Source organism: Scylla paramamosain, chromosome 2, assembly GCF_035594125.1.
Source record: "Scylla paramamosain isolate STU-SP2022 chromosome 2, ASM3559412v1, whole genome shotgun sequence".
NCBI lineage: Eukaryota > Metazoa > Arthropoda > Malacostraca > Decapoda > Portunidae > Scylla > Scylla paramamosain.
Window position 1 is genome coordinate 28,776,817 of NC_087152.1, and position 15,000 is coordinate 28,791,816.

At 41.7% G+C, this 15,000-nt stretch overlaps 1 protein-coding gene across 1 annotated transcript in view; it reads left to right on the forward strand.

Annotated features, from left to right (window-relative positions):
• The window catches only part of LOC135107421 (uncharacterized), a 110,322-nt gene that overhangs the window by 29,133 nt on the left and 66,189 nt on the right, over positions 1–15,000 (forward strand). Inside the window, exon 7 of the mRNA XM_064017269.1 lies at positions 14,778–14,838. Coding sequence (XP_063873339.1) covers positions 14,778–14,838 — 61 coding nt within the window. The remainder of the gene's footprint in view (positions 1–14,777; positions 14,839–15,000) is intronic.

Sequence of the window (15,000 nt, forward strand, 5' to 3'; positions counted from 1 at the left end):
GTTAGATTAGACAATGGTATGTTGAGTTAGGTAAAGTTAGGATAGTTAAGAATAGAACTAGGTAGGATAATCTATAATAAAAACAAATAATAACATAACGAGACCTAATAATATACCAAAGTACATCCTGAAAATAGGTGGGGTGGGTGATATATATTCATGCGTTCTGAGATCTGAAATATGGCGAAAGATGAACAGTGTGAGCGTGACGCGTGATCAAGTCAGTGAAGGTATTTCCGTATATTATGTTCAAATCATCAATGCTGACTTACCAATGAATGTTAAAAGAGCCTCTGATACCTATGGGATATCTTAGCACACCACTGTGGTTGTCACGCTCAGATTGTCGGGATGGTTGGCTGAAAATATTACATCATATGCAGCATCAAACATACAGACAGACAGACAGACAGACGGACACACTCATCGTTCAAATAAGCCTGTTTAAAGTTTGTTAATAGATTTTATTTTGTTATTGTTTTGTTATAGTTATTAATATTATTGTCATCATCATCGTCGTCGTCGTTGTTGTTGTTGTTGTTGTTGTTGTTGTTGCTGCTGCTGTTGTTGTTGTTTTTGTTATCGTTATCATCATCATCACTATTATCACTACTACTGTTATCATTATTACTATTACTAGTACAACAACAACATTACCCGTACTATCACTACTATTACTACTATTATTACTACCACTACCACCACCACCACCACCATCACTAACTACTCTTCTTATCCCCTACTACAAATTTCGCAAAAAACGATGTGTCTGTCATCCCATCTCTCCTGCCACCACGGTTTTTTTTTCCCATATCCTCAACAATTCTCGGTCAGGGGTTCGTCTCCCTGGCATACGAACAACGGAAAGCACGTCATTGAATCTAAAATAAAAATAAAGCATGCCGAAAACTGTCATTTACACGAGTACACTTGAGATGAGTATTGTTCAACGTGTTCGCTATACGGCCTGTATTCTGAAACGTTTCGCTCTCTCATCATGACTATTTTCAAAGGCCACAGAGATGATTAGCTGAGTTCCGAAGAGCGTTTCTCCTACTAATAATGTAGAGATCGTGTTAATCTGTCACTAATACCATAAAACACCCATAGAAACCCGTATAACTTCAACTGGTAGTGTAGTGAATGTAGTGTAGATACGGCACAGAAACGTTTCAGAATACGGTCCTAAGTAGAGGTGAGTGGCCAAAACTCTATCAACAAGTTATGACGCACTTCCGTTCTCTCCTGTTGCTTATTTTACCCTCTGCAGAGCTTCACCATAAAACACGGTATCTGTACACAGCACACATCCCTGGACTAAAAAAATATACCAGCATCGTCCCTCAAAGCGCCAGGAAGTAGTGGCAAAAAAACAACAATACGGTGGCAATTACGAGTGAAAGGAAGATCGATTTAAATACTGAGGGAAAAAAATTATACAAAGGAGAGAGAGAGAGAGAGAGAGAGAGAGAGAGAGAGAGAGAGAGAGAGAGAGAGAGAGAGAGAGAGAGAGAGAGAGAGAGAGAGAGAGAAATAATAAGACCCTTTGCACGCAGACAACTTATTACGTGACTTACAAATACCCTCAAACTGTTCAGAAATGGACGGAAAGTAAAGACACTTCATACACAAGAAGAGAAGGATAAGGAAGGGGAAGGGGAGGGGAGAAGCAGCTCGAGGAAGGGATGAAAACAAAGTAATGATGTGTCTGCGATCACGAGTGGAGTGGGCGAAGAGGAAATGCGGTCTTGTTAAGTAAGTGAAGGGGTTGAAAGAAGACGTTGGGGACACTAATATACTCTCTCTCTCTCTCTCTCTCTCTCTCTCTCTCTCTCTCTCTCTCTCATCCACTCCAATTTACTCGCTCAGGAATAGAGAAAAAACACTTGAGGGTGAGTGACCGTGTGAGTGAGTGAGTGAGTGAGTGAGTGAGTGAGTGAGTGAGTGAGCGGCTTTTATTCTTAAGGGAACTTCCTCTGTATCCTTCGCCACCAGTCCCGCCATAAGAGAGAGAGAGAGAGAGAGAGAGAGAGAGAGAGAGAGAGAGAGAGAGAGAGAGAGAGAGAGAGAGAGAGAGAGAGAGAGAGAGAGAGAGAGAGAGAGGAATGATATGTTCTTTTTTATTACTACAACTGAGCAACAGTTAAACCAACCCCTTCAAAAGATAACATCCTCCTCTGTTCTATCTACACATCCTATTCATTACATCTTTTACATCACTTACAATTCAAAGACTGAATAAAGAAATCAATCAATAAAAAATAAATAAATAAATAGATAAATGAATGAATAAGTATGAAAAAAAGACTCATCGCAACACATCCATGAATATCCAAAATTAAAGAAAGCAAAATATACATAAAAAGGTGGGGATGGCCTATTCTTCACCTACTTTCTGTTATTAGCAAACGTGACATGAGAAAAAAAAAATGCACAACAAAATTAGTTACAAGAATAAATCAATATACATATGGATTCAGAAATATTATAGAGGCAGAAGATTGGCTAATTAAATGGCCATTCATAACCAGGTAAGTAACAATTAAGAAAACGTCAAAGGAAAGAAAAAAGCCCAGGATATGACGGAAATGAAGGACAGTGGAATGAAAGGGATGAACTGCGAAAGGAGGATGTTATTGTGAGATAAATTAAACGTCATGGCGAAAAATTATAAAACTTTTGAAGAGGAAAGACCAGAAAGCAGACGGTTCAAGGATTCAACTTTAACGTGGAAAAAATACTGACGAAACAGAATTTACTCTTGTCCGATAAAAAAAAAAAAAGCAGCAAAAATATAAACATGTACACAGCACAAAAGGAAAGTGTCTCTAACGAAAATATGACAAATGATTTTTGAAATAAAGCGTTCGGCGCACAACAGCATCAGAGATCAGCGAACCTTTTTTTTTCCCTCCATACAATATTACTCTGTGCAGTGAAAGTAACGGATAATCAAACAGTTCAACAAAATGAAAAGCATGTATTTACATTTTTAAACAATTTTTGAAAAAGCGAGTGACGAGCGTGGAAGAGAGATAATTACAATGATATAACTTGAGAGTATTAAATGACAATGGTACTCAGCAGCGCATTACATATATTAATCCAGATGAAAATATATCATCACAACTTATTTGTCAACAGCAACGAGAACATCACCGAGATGAACTCCCACTCGGCAGCTCACACCGTTTTATTCCATCAACGTAAGTCCAAACCTGGAATGCGACTATTTTTTTTTAATACTCTCGTCCTTTTACTCCCCATTACTCGTAGTCACCCTTGCCTCCATTATCGATCATCGGTCAATGACATACAGGAAGGGAAGTGAAAGGTATGAGAATTACTGCAGAGAGAGAGAGAGAGAGAGAGAGAGAGAGAGAGAGAGAGAGAGAGAGAGAGAGAGAGAGAGAGAGAGAGAGAGAGAGAGAGAGAGAGAGAGAGAGAGAGAGAGAGAAATTACAAAGATAAGGCATGTATTTAAGCGATCCATGGAGCACACCATTTCCACAACAAAGTTACTACCGCAGCAGCAGTAGCACCACCACCACATTACCATAATAACGACGTCACAATATTTCCACACCACAACACTGTCACCTCGTCAATGATTATTATTATCATTTAGTAGTAGTAGTAGTAGTAGTAGTAGTAGTAGTAACAATAAGAACGAAAACACCACACCACTACCAACATCAACAATATCTCTGTCCCGTATCTCTTGAAAATTACAGACAGAAAATATACACGACAAAAGATTCGAAATACCAAAGGGGTACTTAGGTAGAAGAGAAAATTAAATGAGAAAATGCGGAGGAGACAGAGGAAGAGCGGTACGCATAAAGAAGTGAAACATTAAAAATAAAAGAGGAACAAGTGACAGAGACATTTAAAGTACAACATGGCAAGAAAGTAACAACAATACGTAAATGAATAAATAAACTAAACTCGTCCATAAGATACAACAAAGGATTGCATTTGAGCGGAAGTTTTCACCAAACCTTTCTTGATAATCATGAGTCGAAAACTGCTAAAAAGTGAAGAACCAACACAAGCTAATTGCCTTGAGGAAAAGTGTGTGTGTGTGTGTGTGTGTGTGTGTGTGTGTGTGTGTGTGTGTGTGTGTGTGTGTGTGTGTGTGTGTGTGTGTGTGTGTGTGTGTGTGTGGCTTTTCCTTCGCACTCTCGCTTGTCGGGAAGATTTGGAGGAACACAGCATTCCCGCCGCTCGTGTAAAGGACAGGTGCTTGAGGGTCATTTCATTGCTACGTCGCCACCAGTCACATGTGTCCGGAGGTGTGGCGGCGTAGCGAGGAGGAGGGGGAGGAGAGGGAGGAGGGAGAGGAGAAGGGAGGAGTTGGAGGGAAAGAAAGAAGAGAACGCGGGGGTGAATGGAAGAGATGGAGGGAGAGTAAGAGAGAAGACATGGAGGGAGACAAGGAGGGGGAAGGAGGAAGAGAAGGTGGAGGGTGAAGCGAGCCCTCGTTAGGTCCGGCGCCAGCACATCCCCAAGACCCGCTGTGATGGGAAGCTCCTGCTGAGGGACATACGCACAAGAGAACCTCAGTTGTCTGGCAGCCGTCGGAGAGAGAGGACCTACGCCCGCTGCTCCTGTTCGACCCCCTACTGTTCCGCTCCACTACCCCGCCCTCGCTCGGCATCTAAAGGGTGTGCGATTGGTTTTCTTGCCTCATTATTGGAGCCAACGCCCACACCTCCGCCCCTCGCCGCACCCACGCGGGCAGGACAGTGTGACACAAGTGTTTTTAATTATCTACCGCCATGTGATATCGCGTCGGAAACCTGGGAATTGGAGTGGCACGGAACGAAAGGGAATAAGACAGAGTGAGTGATGGGCGTGAGTGGCCAAACAGACGTGAGTGAGGGGACGACTTTTAGTGATACACAGTGAGCGGACCTGCACGTGTTGTCCCCCTTCCCCTCATCCTCCTCACACACTCACTCACGGGCGCGGAGTGACTCACTACTCACTCTCATTACTCCGTCACTCACAGCTGTGGCGGGGGAGGAGGATCGTCGAGTGAGAAGTACCGTTGCTATTGTTCCCTATCCCTTTCATTGTCGCTTGATTAATGTTGCTCAGTTCATTCACAAACTAGAAAAGAAAAGACTGTGAAATCTGTGCTGCATCGCGGAGGGAGGAGTGACTACTAGGACCCCTTCAGTACTGTGTCTCCGTCTTCCACAGAGGCCATACGTCATTAACACTCCGTCGCACAGGTGAGTGACAGATCAACGGAAGGCGCTGGCAAAGTCTCCCGCTCCCGTGTGGCTCATAAATTAGCCCCCGACGGAGTGACACGCGGCTGATTCGATTTGCGGCAAAAGTTGAGAAAAGGAATTAAGGCGGAGGGTTAAGAGGTGACGGCCTGAAGGAAGCAGTGAGGGATGAGGGAGGGAAAGTTAGAGATGGTTAAGAGATGACTGCTTAAAGGAGGAGTGGGTGGGAGTGAGACTGAGTAGAGAAAATAATAGACATCAAAATAATATCTCAGTAATGCATATCAGTTATCCAGTTATTATACAATTATGCACAAGACTTACCCTCAAACAATGCTTCATTAATATGTGAACTACGTGTATCGCTGGTTATAACTATTAGCGAATAAAGTTACTAGAGGTAAAAAAAAGTAACAAATAAAATGGCAGTATCGGTACAAAAAACTGTTATATTAATGAAGGCTTGTCAGTGAGACGAAAAAGAACTGATTCAGCTCGTCAAAAGTGAAAGACAAACATGATTTCCTAATGGTGTGTCGCCACCAGAGCCCACCAGCCCCAGCCAGGCGCACACCTCCACACCTGCCAAACATAATCTGAAACAACACTGTGCCCTTTTAATTTATTCATACAAACGAAAACGGACCTAGTACTGTATAATGAAACGGCAAATGTTCATGGCAGAAAGAGGAACCACAAAATAATCCTGCCATGCAATCTAAACCTCCATAACAAAACCGTAGACCTTCAAATAGCCATGCTGTGCCTGCTTACAACAGCTTATATAGACAATAATAATGATGATAATAATAATAAAAAAATGTTTCAAACACAAATCACTGCATGAAATTTCGTGGAAACTAAGGCACTGGCTGACGCTCTCCATGCAGCTGTCCAATGCGTGCCTGTCTTGCCTTGCTTTAATCCGCCATGCATGCAGCTGAGCTCCGAGCATGAACACCCCAAAACATGTACAAAGCTTGAGAACGAGATGGACGGGACTTGGCGGTGACAATATTCACTTTCTGTTATACTCAAGATAGGATTATGTTTCGCATGCGTTATTTTCCATTCGCAGATTTACTCAGTTATATGAGTGTTTGTGGAAGTAATTGTTAACTTTCATATAACTTGACTTTTGATACTGGACTATGAAGACACTTTGGAAACTGATATGACTCGTACAGTTTCTATCAGGGAGCGACAGTTAAATATTTTCCCCTTAGATTTATTTTTGAGAAGTAACAACTCTTCTTTTCATGTGATAGAAATTGTGGTAATACTTAATCTTAAATATGGCATTTTCTGGTCAAGATCGAAGTGCATGTAGAATTCAAATCCAAGTAAATGAACTTTGTCGCCTGGCACGGATGTCCCGCCGTGCGTCATTCCTGGTGCTTAGATTCCATTCCAAGTAACTCTAGTTCCATATTTTTTTTTCTTTTAATTATTATTATTATTTTTTTTTTATATTTATGAGGTTTTCTTAGTATCTCTTTCTTCTTTATTAAGCAAGTGCGATACACAGTCAGTCTCTCTCTCTCTCTCTCTCTCTCTCTCTCTCTCTCTCTCTCTCTCTCTCTCTCTCTCTCTCTCTCTCTCTCTCTCTCTCTCTCCTTCAATTTCTGACCTATCTTCGTGAAGTAAATCAAGTTTCAATATGTGCAGAAAAAAATACATGTATTGGTCGTGACGCACTGATGCATTTGTGTGATGAAGGAACATGGTTACAAGGGAAATAAGAGTATGGCACGGAGAAAGACAACACGGAGAAGGACAACATGAAGACTGAACCAGCTGAGTATTTCAAAACAACAGAAATACGTGCGAAAGAAAATACCGAGCACAGATTAAGAAGGAAGAAAAGGCAAAATAGATTAAATTTCCATCCGTCCTCTTCTCAAACTCATACTCCTCTACTGAAAGTGTCTAAGTCACAGGAAGGAGAAACACAATTACTCTCTCCACGACCTTGGGAATAATCAATCCGGCTTGCACTCACTCACTTTCTCTCTCTCTCTCTCATCAAATTTTTACCTTACTAACACAAACTATTTCAAGAGAGGCTTATCAAGACACCAGACCTATATTGAGTAATCCGAGTGGAACCATTTTTATTGAATTCTTAGGAAGAACAGCAATTAAGTGGACTCTTATTTCTTTATTTTTTAGTTTAATAGCTTTTGCCAATCCTTCTTCAAAAATATGATGAAAACTAATTCTCAACTCACTAATTAGCGAATAACTAATATACTCCCTTGAGAACTAATCCATTCACCCAATCAGCCAGTCAGTCATCCATTTTCTAACCGACTAACTAACAGACCACCCAATCAGAACCAAAGGAAAAAAAAATCAATATCCCTTCAACCAGAAAGGCAAAGTGACCCCGATAAGACAATAATCCCCAGCAATGAGCAATGAACGAAAAGCTTTCATTAAACGACGGAGGATACACGAGGCACGGCGATCACATTTCATCATAATAAAGGGATATAACACAGACACAAATTGCTTTCCGATGGCATTAAAACATAATTATACACTGGAGGTCACGGCTGCTGGTCCAGGGCGAGAAGACATAATGCTACCGTAATTACTAGCCCATCGCGGAGGAATACTATACGGCACTATTACGACTGGACGGGAAGAGGAGGACGGGGGAGTGTACTGCAACTCGTAAACAAAGGAGGAGGAGGAGGAGGTGTACTGCAGCTCGTAAACAAGAGGGAAGGGTAATAATAACGATGTTCCATGTATAAGGTCTTAGGTTGAGGCTGAGAAAGTGAAGGGGGCGAGAGAAGGGGGAAGAGGAAAGGTTACAGTATATAGCAAGAGGGGAAGGGCAGAGAGAGGCTGTGATGGTGTGAGATCTGCAGTGAGTTGGGATAATGTCTTAGGTTGAGGTCGGGGAAGTGAACTTGACAGGGGAGGAAAGGAAAGTTTGCAGTTTCTAGTGATGCATGGAAATACAGGGAAAGGCTACGGGGTGCAAGTACAGTGATGTGGGATATCAATAAACTTCATGCGATGCTGAATGAGAAATATAAACAACACCAAACTAGTTGAAGTTGACGAAGCAGATTGTGGAGTCAAAGTTAGACAAATGTGTGAACTGAGGTGGTGAGGAGACACAGGATAACGCAGGGGATAATCGTTTCTCTAACATTTCAACGAACAGTCTTCCCTGAAAAAAGTCTTCGACGAAACAAAAGAGAAGTAGAATCTGTTCCATCCTGTGTTTTCTTACAACCACATTCCACACTGATCGTGATGAACTATATTAAACTAAGAGACACAGGATAGTGAATACAAAGGTTCCTCCCCAAGTGCATTACAACAGCGTCACACATGTAACATCACACAACAAGAATATAAGAAAAACATTTGGTTAAAACTATAAAAAAATATAAAAGATGATGATGATGATAATAATAATAATAATAATAATAATAATAATAATAATAATAATAATAATAATAATAATAATAATAATGTTTGAAAAAAAAAAAGAAAGAGGAGGAGAAGGAGGAGGAGGAGTAAAGAGAACATGAAGACAAACGAAAACACTCTGACCAAAAAAGATCATGACAAGACAACAATAAAACAAAGACCATGTAACACACACACACACACACACACACACACACACACACACACACACACACACACACACACACACACACACACACAACTCTGACCTTTTCTCATTACTAATACCCCTCGCAATTTTTCTCCCTGAACTCTGGCTTGGTTTCTCTTGCGTCCTCTTCAGCCTATCTATCCGTCAAAGCTCCAATTTTAAGCCCTAAAATATGAATCAAGAGAATTCATTAAGGTTCCACCAACACGTCTTTGTGGAAAAAAGACGGACGAGTTGCTTCCACTGTTATGCTCTTGCCGGGACAACAAAGATTATTATTCATTAGTGCCTCCATGCCAAAGGTCGAGGAAAGACGAGGAGGGAGAGAGGGAGGGAGGGAGGAGAGGTAGGAAGGAAGGATTAAAAAGGAAGAAAGGGACGAGAGGGAACTGTGCACAGAAGAAAGAGAAAGGAAAAGTGGGAACGATCGACAGACAAGGGAGAGGCAGAGAGGGAGGATGGTAAGAGGAGAGGAGAGGAAGGGAAAGGAGGAGGAGGAGGAGGAAGAGGAGGAGGAGGAGGAGGAGGAGGAGGAGGAGGAGGAGGAGGAGGAGGAGGAGGAGGAGGAGGAGGAGGAGGAGGAGGAGGAGGAGGGTTGAAATTAGTGAGGAAGAAAAGAATTGTGGGTATGGATAATAAAAGAGTGAGGAGATAGATCTGACACATGCACACACACACACAGGCATTGAGAGAGAGAGAGAGAGAGAGAGAGAGAGAGAGAGAGAGAGAGAGAGAGAGAGAGAGAGAGAGAGAGAGAGAGAGAGAGAGAGAGAGAGAGAGAGAGAGAGAGAGAGAGAGAGAGAGAGAGAGAGATGAAATGACGCTGATAAAACGAAGCAGGATCTTGTCAGGTGAAGCAAAACAAAATCGCTCCTCGTGCCTTCTTGGTGCTAAAATTCTTGCAGGATCTCATTCAAGGCTGTGCGCGGGGGCGTGAGACAAAGGAGAGCTGCTGGGTCAGGTGAGGCCGCGAGAGGGACTGCGGCGTGTTGTTTTGAAGCGAGGAGAAGACGCACAGCTAAATAACACTGTCTTGAGTGAAGGTCTGTTGTTTAGCATGATACGAGATGGCTTAACGGTGTGTCTCGTTCAGGAAATGTGGACTGACTGGATATATGCTGAAATGTTGAGTTTTAGATGAGTCTGTATCGAGGGTGAAGATGCATAGCTAAATATTATTGTAATGAGTGAGGTTCTCTAGTTAAGCAAGACGCGAGGAGATTAGATGATGTACTGTATCTTAAATAAAATGTGGTTGGACTGGGTATGACTTGAAATGTTTGATTTTATAGGAGTTTCAAAAGAGGTAAAGATGTATAGCCAAATAACACCGTCTCCAATGAGATTATGTAGTTCAGCATGACAGGAGGCGGCTAAATGATGCGTCCCGTGAGTGAAATATGGATGGACTGGATATGGCTTGAAATGTTGGATTTTAGATGCGCATCGAGTGGTTGGTAAAAGTGGCGCATAGTGTGGCGTGGCGTGGACTGGGAGGGTTTTTGCCGTGGTGTGGCTTGGGACCTGCTCGTTCTCAGGGTGTGGCGAGGCAACAATTTTTAGAAGTTGGCACGATGTCATGAAAGTGGCTCGTGCATTTTGCAGTTGTTACACGACCTGACATTACTTCCAGTGTGTGTGTGTGTGTGTGTGTGTGTGTGTGTGTGTGTGTGTGTGTGTGTGTGTGTGTGTGTGTGTGTGTGTGTGTGTGTGTGTGTGTGTGTGTGTGTGTGTGTGTGTGTGTGTGTGTGTGTGAGAGAGAGAGAGAGAGAGAGAGAGAGAGAGAGAGAGAGAGAGAGAGAGAGAGAGAGAGAGAGAGAGAGAGAGAGAGAGAGAGAGAGAGAGAAAGCGAAAATTTCGTCCTCTTGACATGCTTCCTTCATACTTAGCTTAACAATATTCTTCCGGCCCCCTCTCCCCCGAACACACACACACACACACACACACATACACACATTCTCTCTCTCTCTCTCTCTCTCTCTCTCTCTCTCTCTCTCTCTCTCTCTCTCTCTCTCTCTCTCTCTCTCTCTCTCTCTCTCTCTCTCTCTGTGTGTGTGTGTGTGTGTGTGTGTGTGTGTGTGTATATATATATATATATATATATATATATATATATATATATATATATATATATATATATATATATATATATATATATATATATATATATATATATATATATATATATATATATATATATATATATATATATATATATATATATATATATATATATATATATATATATATATATATATATATATATATATATATATATATATATATATATATATATATATATATATATATATATATATATATATATATATATATATATATATATATATATATATATATATATATATATATATATATATATATATATATATATATATATATATATATATATATATATATCCCTCCCTACACGTCTACCCATATCTAGTTTCTCACATTAATGCTTTCACCATTTCCCACCATTCATTATTTATTTTCTTCTCATCTTCTCTGGTCATTCCTGTCCCTTTTCTCCCTTCTCTTATAATCTCATCTCAAATCGCACCTCGGTTTTCATACCAGCACTCGCGGCGTCCCTGCTTTCTTCCGTACTTCTATATTCATGAATAGTAATTCAGTGCTTGTGAAAAAGTAGTACCTTTTCTATTCTCAAAGGCTCGCCGGCAGTTAGGCGGACTCTAGCATCGCTCTTTTATTTTTTAATTCAATTCTTCGCTACATTTTTTTTTTCCATGTCTTTCTCATTATTTCGCGAAGGTTAGTTTCCCAGAGGTAAGAACAAGAAGGGGCTCTATTTTATACCGTTCCCCTAAGACCGGGTGTTCTGGCATCTGTTTTTCTCTGTATACATATTCCTATGTATATATCAAACCTTCCTATTTACAAACAAGTCCTTCTTTCTTTCCACCACCAAAACATTCCTCAGTTTCTGACACTCATCACCACCTTGCTCTACGCACCATCTTCTGTGTTCCTTTACCTATGCCCCCCACTCCCTCTCTCCTCCCAACTCTCTTTATGCACACCCGCCCCTTCCCTCCCTCGCCCTCCCGTCAGCGCCTTCGCCTGGCTTGTGTATCTTCGCCGCAGGAGGAGTCGGGGAGCAAACATCCTCGGGGAGGGGAGGCAGGTGCGGAGGAGCGCTAAGTTGCCTTCTCCTGCTGTTGGTGTTGGGCCGATCACTGTTTGTCTTCGTGCTTGACGGTCGCCAGACATTACGACAGAGAGAGAGAGAGAGAGAGAGAGAGAGAGAGAGAGAGATGCAAATACACACACACACACACACACACACACACACACACACACACACACACACACACACACACACACACACACACACACACACACACACATCCACAGTTTGAAAGGACGGAAAAAGACACGTCAGGGATGAGAAATGTCAAAAGAAAACAATATAACCTCAAAAAGGAAACGTAAACCGATTGGCAGGCATAGAAAAACTAGAAAAGCTTAACATGGAGGTATAAACAAACTCACTGAGGTGACGAATGAAAAGATCGACAGATACACATACAGATTGATATACAGATAGATGAATTGATATACATACATACATACATACATATATTACATACATACATACATACATACATGCATACATACATACATACATACAAACAAAACAAAACGAATCGCGGACTGTACAAGACATCGGAAACAAAATAGTAAAGGTTAAAGATACAAAGACAATGAGATACAATAGAAAGACCACGAGATACACACACACACACACACACACACACACACACACACACACACACACACACACACACACACACACTAGGGCACACGCACGCACACACACATCAACAATTATCCATTTTACAATAATAAGCAGAAAAATCATCTAAGCAGAAAACATGAGCGTATAGTGTGTGAATTGCAAAAGTCTCTCTCTCTCTCTCTCTCTCTCTCTCTCTCTCTCTCTCTCTCTCTCTCTCTCTCTCTCTCTCTCTCTCTCTCTCTCTCTCTCTCTCTCTGATGGTCGTTGGACTTTTAAATTGTTATTCATGCATTGTACTAAATTACAATTATCCACGAAGTCTGTACAAACTCATGCAAGCTTAAACTAAATGGAATTATAAATTTCATGCTCATCTTGTTCCTGCTCCTCCTCCTCCTCCTCCTCCTCCTCTATTTACTTATTCCTCATCGCTCGTTCCTTTCCTTCCCTTCTTCCTTCGTTCCCCTTTTACGTTTTCTCCTCTTCGCCCTCGTCCTCCCTTCCCTCCATCACTTGATGATCCACTTCCATGGCAAACAAACAAACAAAGATACCAATTACATCATCATTTTTTCTTTCTCTTCTTCCCTTCGCGCCACTTCCACATTTCCAGTTTGCTGTGTATATTTTTTTCTCTCCTAATTCTCAGGATTTTTAAGATCTCGTAGCCACCGTATTGTATCCTCTTCCTCCTGCTGCTGCTGCTCCTGTTCCCCTCCCTTTCCCTCGTCCCTACTCCCTTCCTACAAACCATTAAGTTTTGATTTTTTAAACACAAAAGTAGTCTTTAGGAAAACATACTCCGACTCCTTCCAACATTTAGCTAAAGTCGGTAAGGGCGAGGTTTCCGCTCTCTCTCTCTCTCTCTCTCTCTCTCTCTCTCTCTCTCTCTCTCTCTCTCTCTCTCTCTCTCTCTCTTAGAACCCACTTAGTCACCTCCATTCCTCCCTCCAATCTTTCCCTTCTTCATTCTTGCTGCTCCTTCCCTCCCTCTCTCTCCCCCTTCCCTCCTTCATTCCTTCCTTCCTTCCTCCCCTCCATCATTCCCGTTGCCACACACAACCCTCCTCTCCTTCCAATACCTTTTCCCTCAGTGTAAATCAGGTTCCTTCGCACATCAAAGCCACCAAGCATCCTCCTCATCCTCCTACTCCTCTCCCTCCTCCTCCTCATCATCCCGTCCCCCGCTCCTACTCCTGGTCCCCACTCTTTCCTCTAAAGGCGAAGAGTTAGTGTGACATCGAAGGTGAGTCACGACTCCTTCGGGACGTGCGTGGCTCCTCTTAATGTCTCCTGCAGAGGCACTAAAATAAGGACCTCCGCATGTTAATACACGGCCGCTGGGTGATTTGACGCTCGCATATAGCACCGAAAATTAAAATAAATGGATAGCAGAGCATCGTGCACATGAAGTGAACTAAACACTTGTACACAAAGCACCTAATAGTGACGGTTTCAGCACGTAGAACTGAAAAGAAAAAATCAATAGTGGCACACCTTGTATATGAAATTAACGTAAAATCATACGGACAGAACACTCAAGAGGAACAGAACAGCACACCTACACGGAGTAACTCTACCTTGTTTCTTATTGATATTTTACCATTTAGAAACACATGTTCGTCCTAAAATACGAGGGACCGTCCCTTTAAGTACTCTAGTATTTCAGGCCACAATATTTTTGCCCAGACAGTGGCTGAAACTGAATGCGTAATACTAGACAAAAAATATTTTAAGCTCTCTACATTAAAGTACTGTGAAAAAAAATACACATTTATGTTGATTTTCCGTGTGTATAGCACTAACTTGAGAGAGAGAGAGAGAGAGAGAGAGAGAGAGAGAGAGAGAGAGAGAGAGAGAGAGAGAGAGAGAGAGAGAGAGAGAGAGAGAGAGAGAGAGAGAGAGTATAGATTGTAAAATTTATAATCCTCATGATACCATCCTTACACTATAAATATCTTTGCAAAAATCTGCACTTTCCTATATATATAAAGAGAGAGAGAGAGAGAGAGAGAGAGAGAGAGAGAGAGAGAGAGAGAGAGAGAGAGAGAGAGAGAGAGAGAGAGAGAGAGAGAGAGAGAGTCGTTCCCAGTAGTGGCCTCCATTGTCCTAATTTCTTTCCTGTGTCCAGCTGCTTGATACGATCTTTGCAAACACAAGCCATTCACGAGGAGCATAATGAGGTGTGGCAGGTGAGGAGGAGGAGGAGGAGGAGAAGGAGGAGGAGGAGGAGGAGGAGGAGGAGGAGGAGGAGGAGGAGGAGGAGGAGGAGGATTAGAAAGAGAGAAAGAAGGTTAGTGAAAGGAAAGAGGATTGGAGAAAGAGAAAAGCCAAGAAGGTTAAAGGAAAGATAA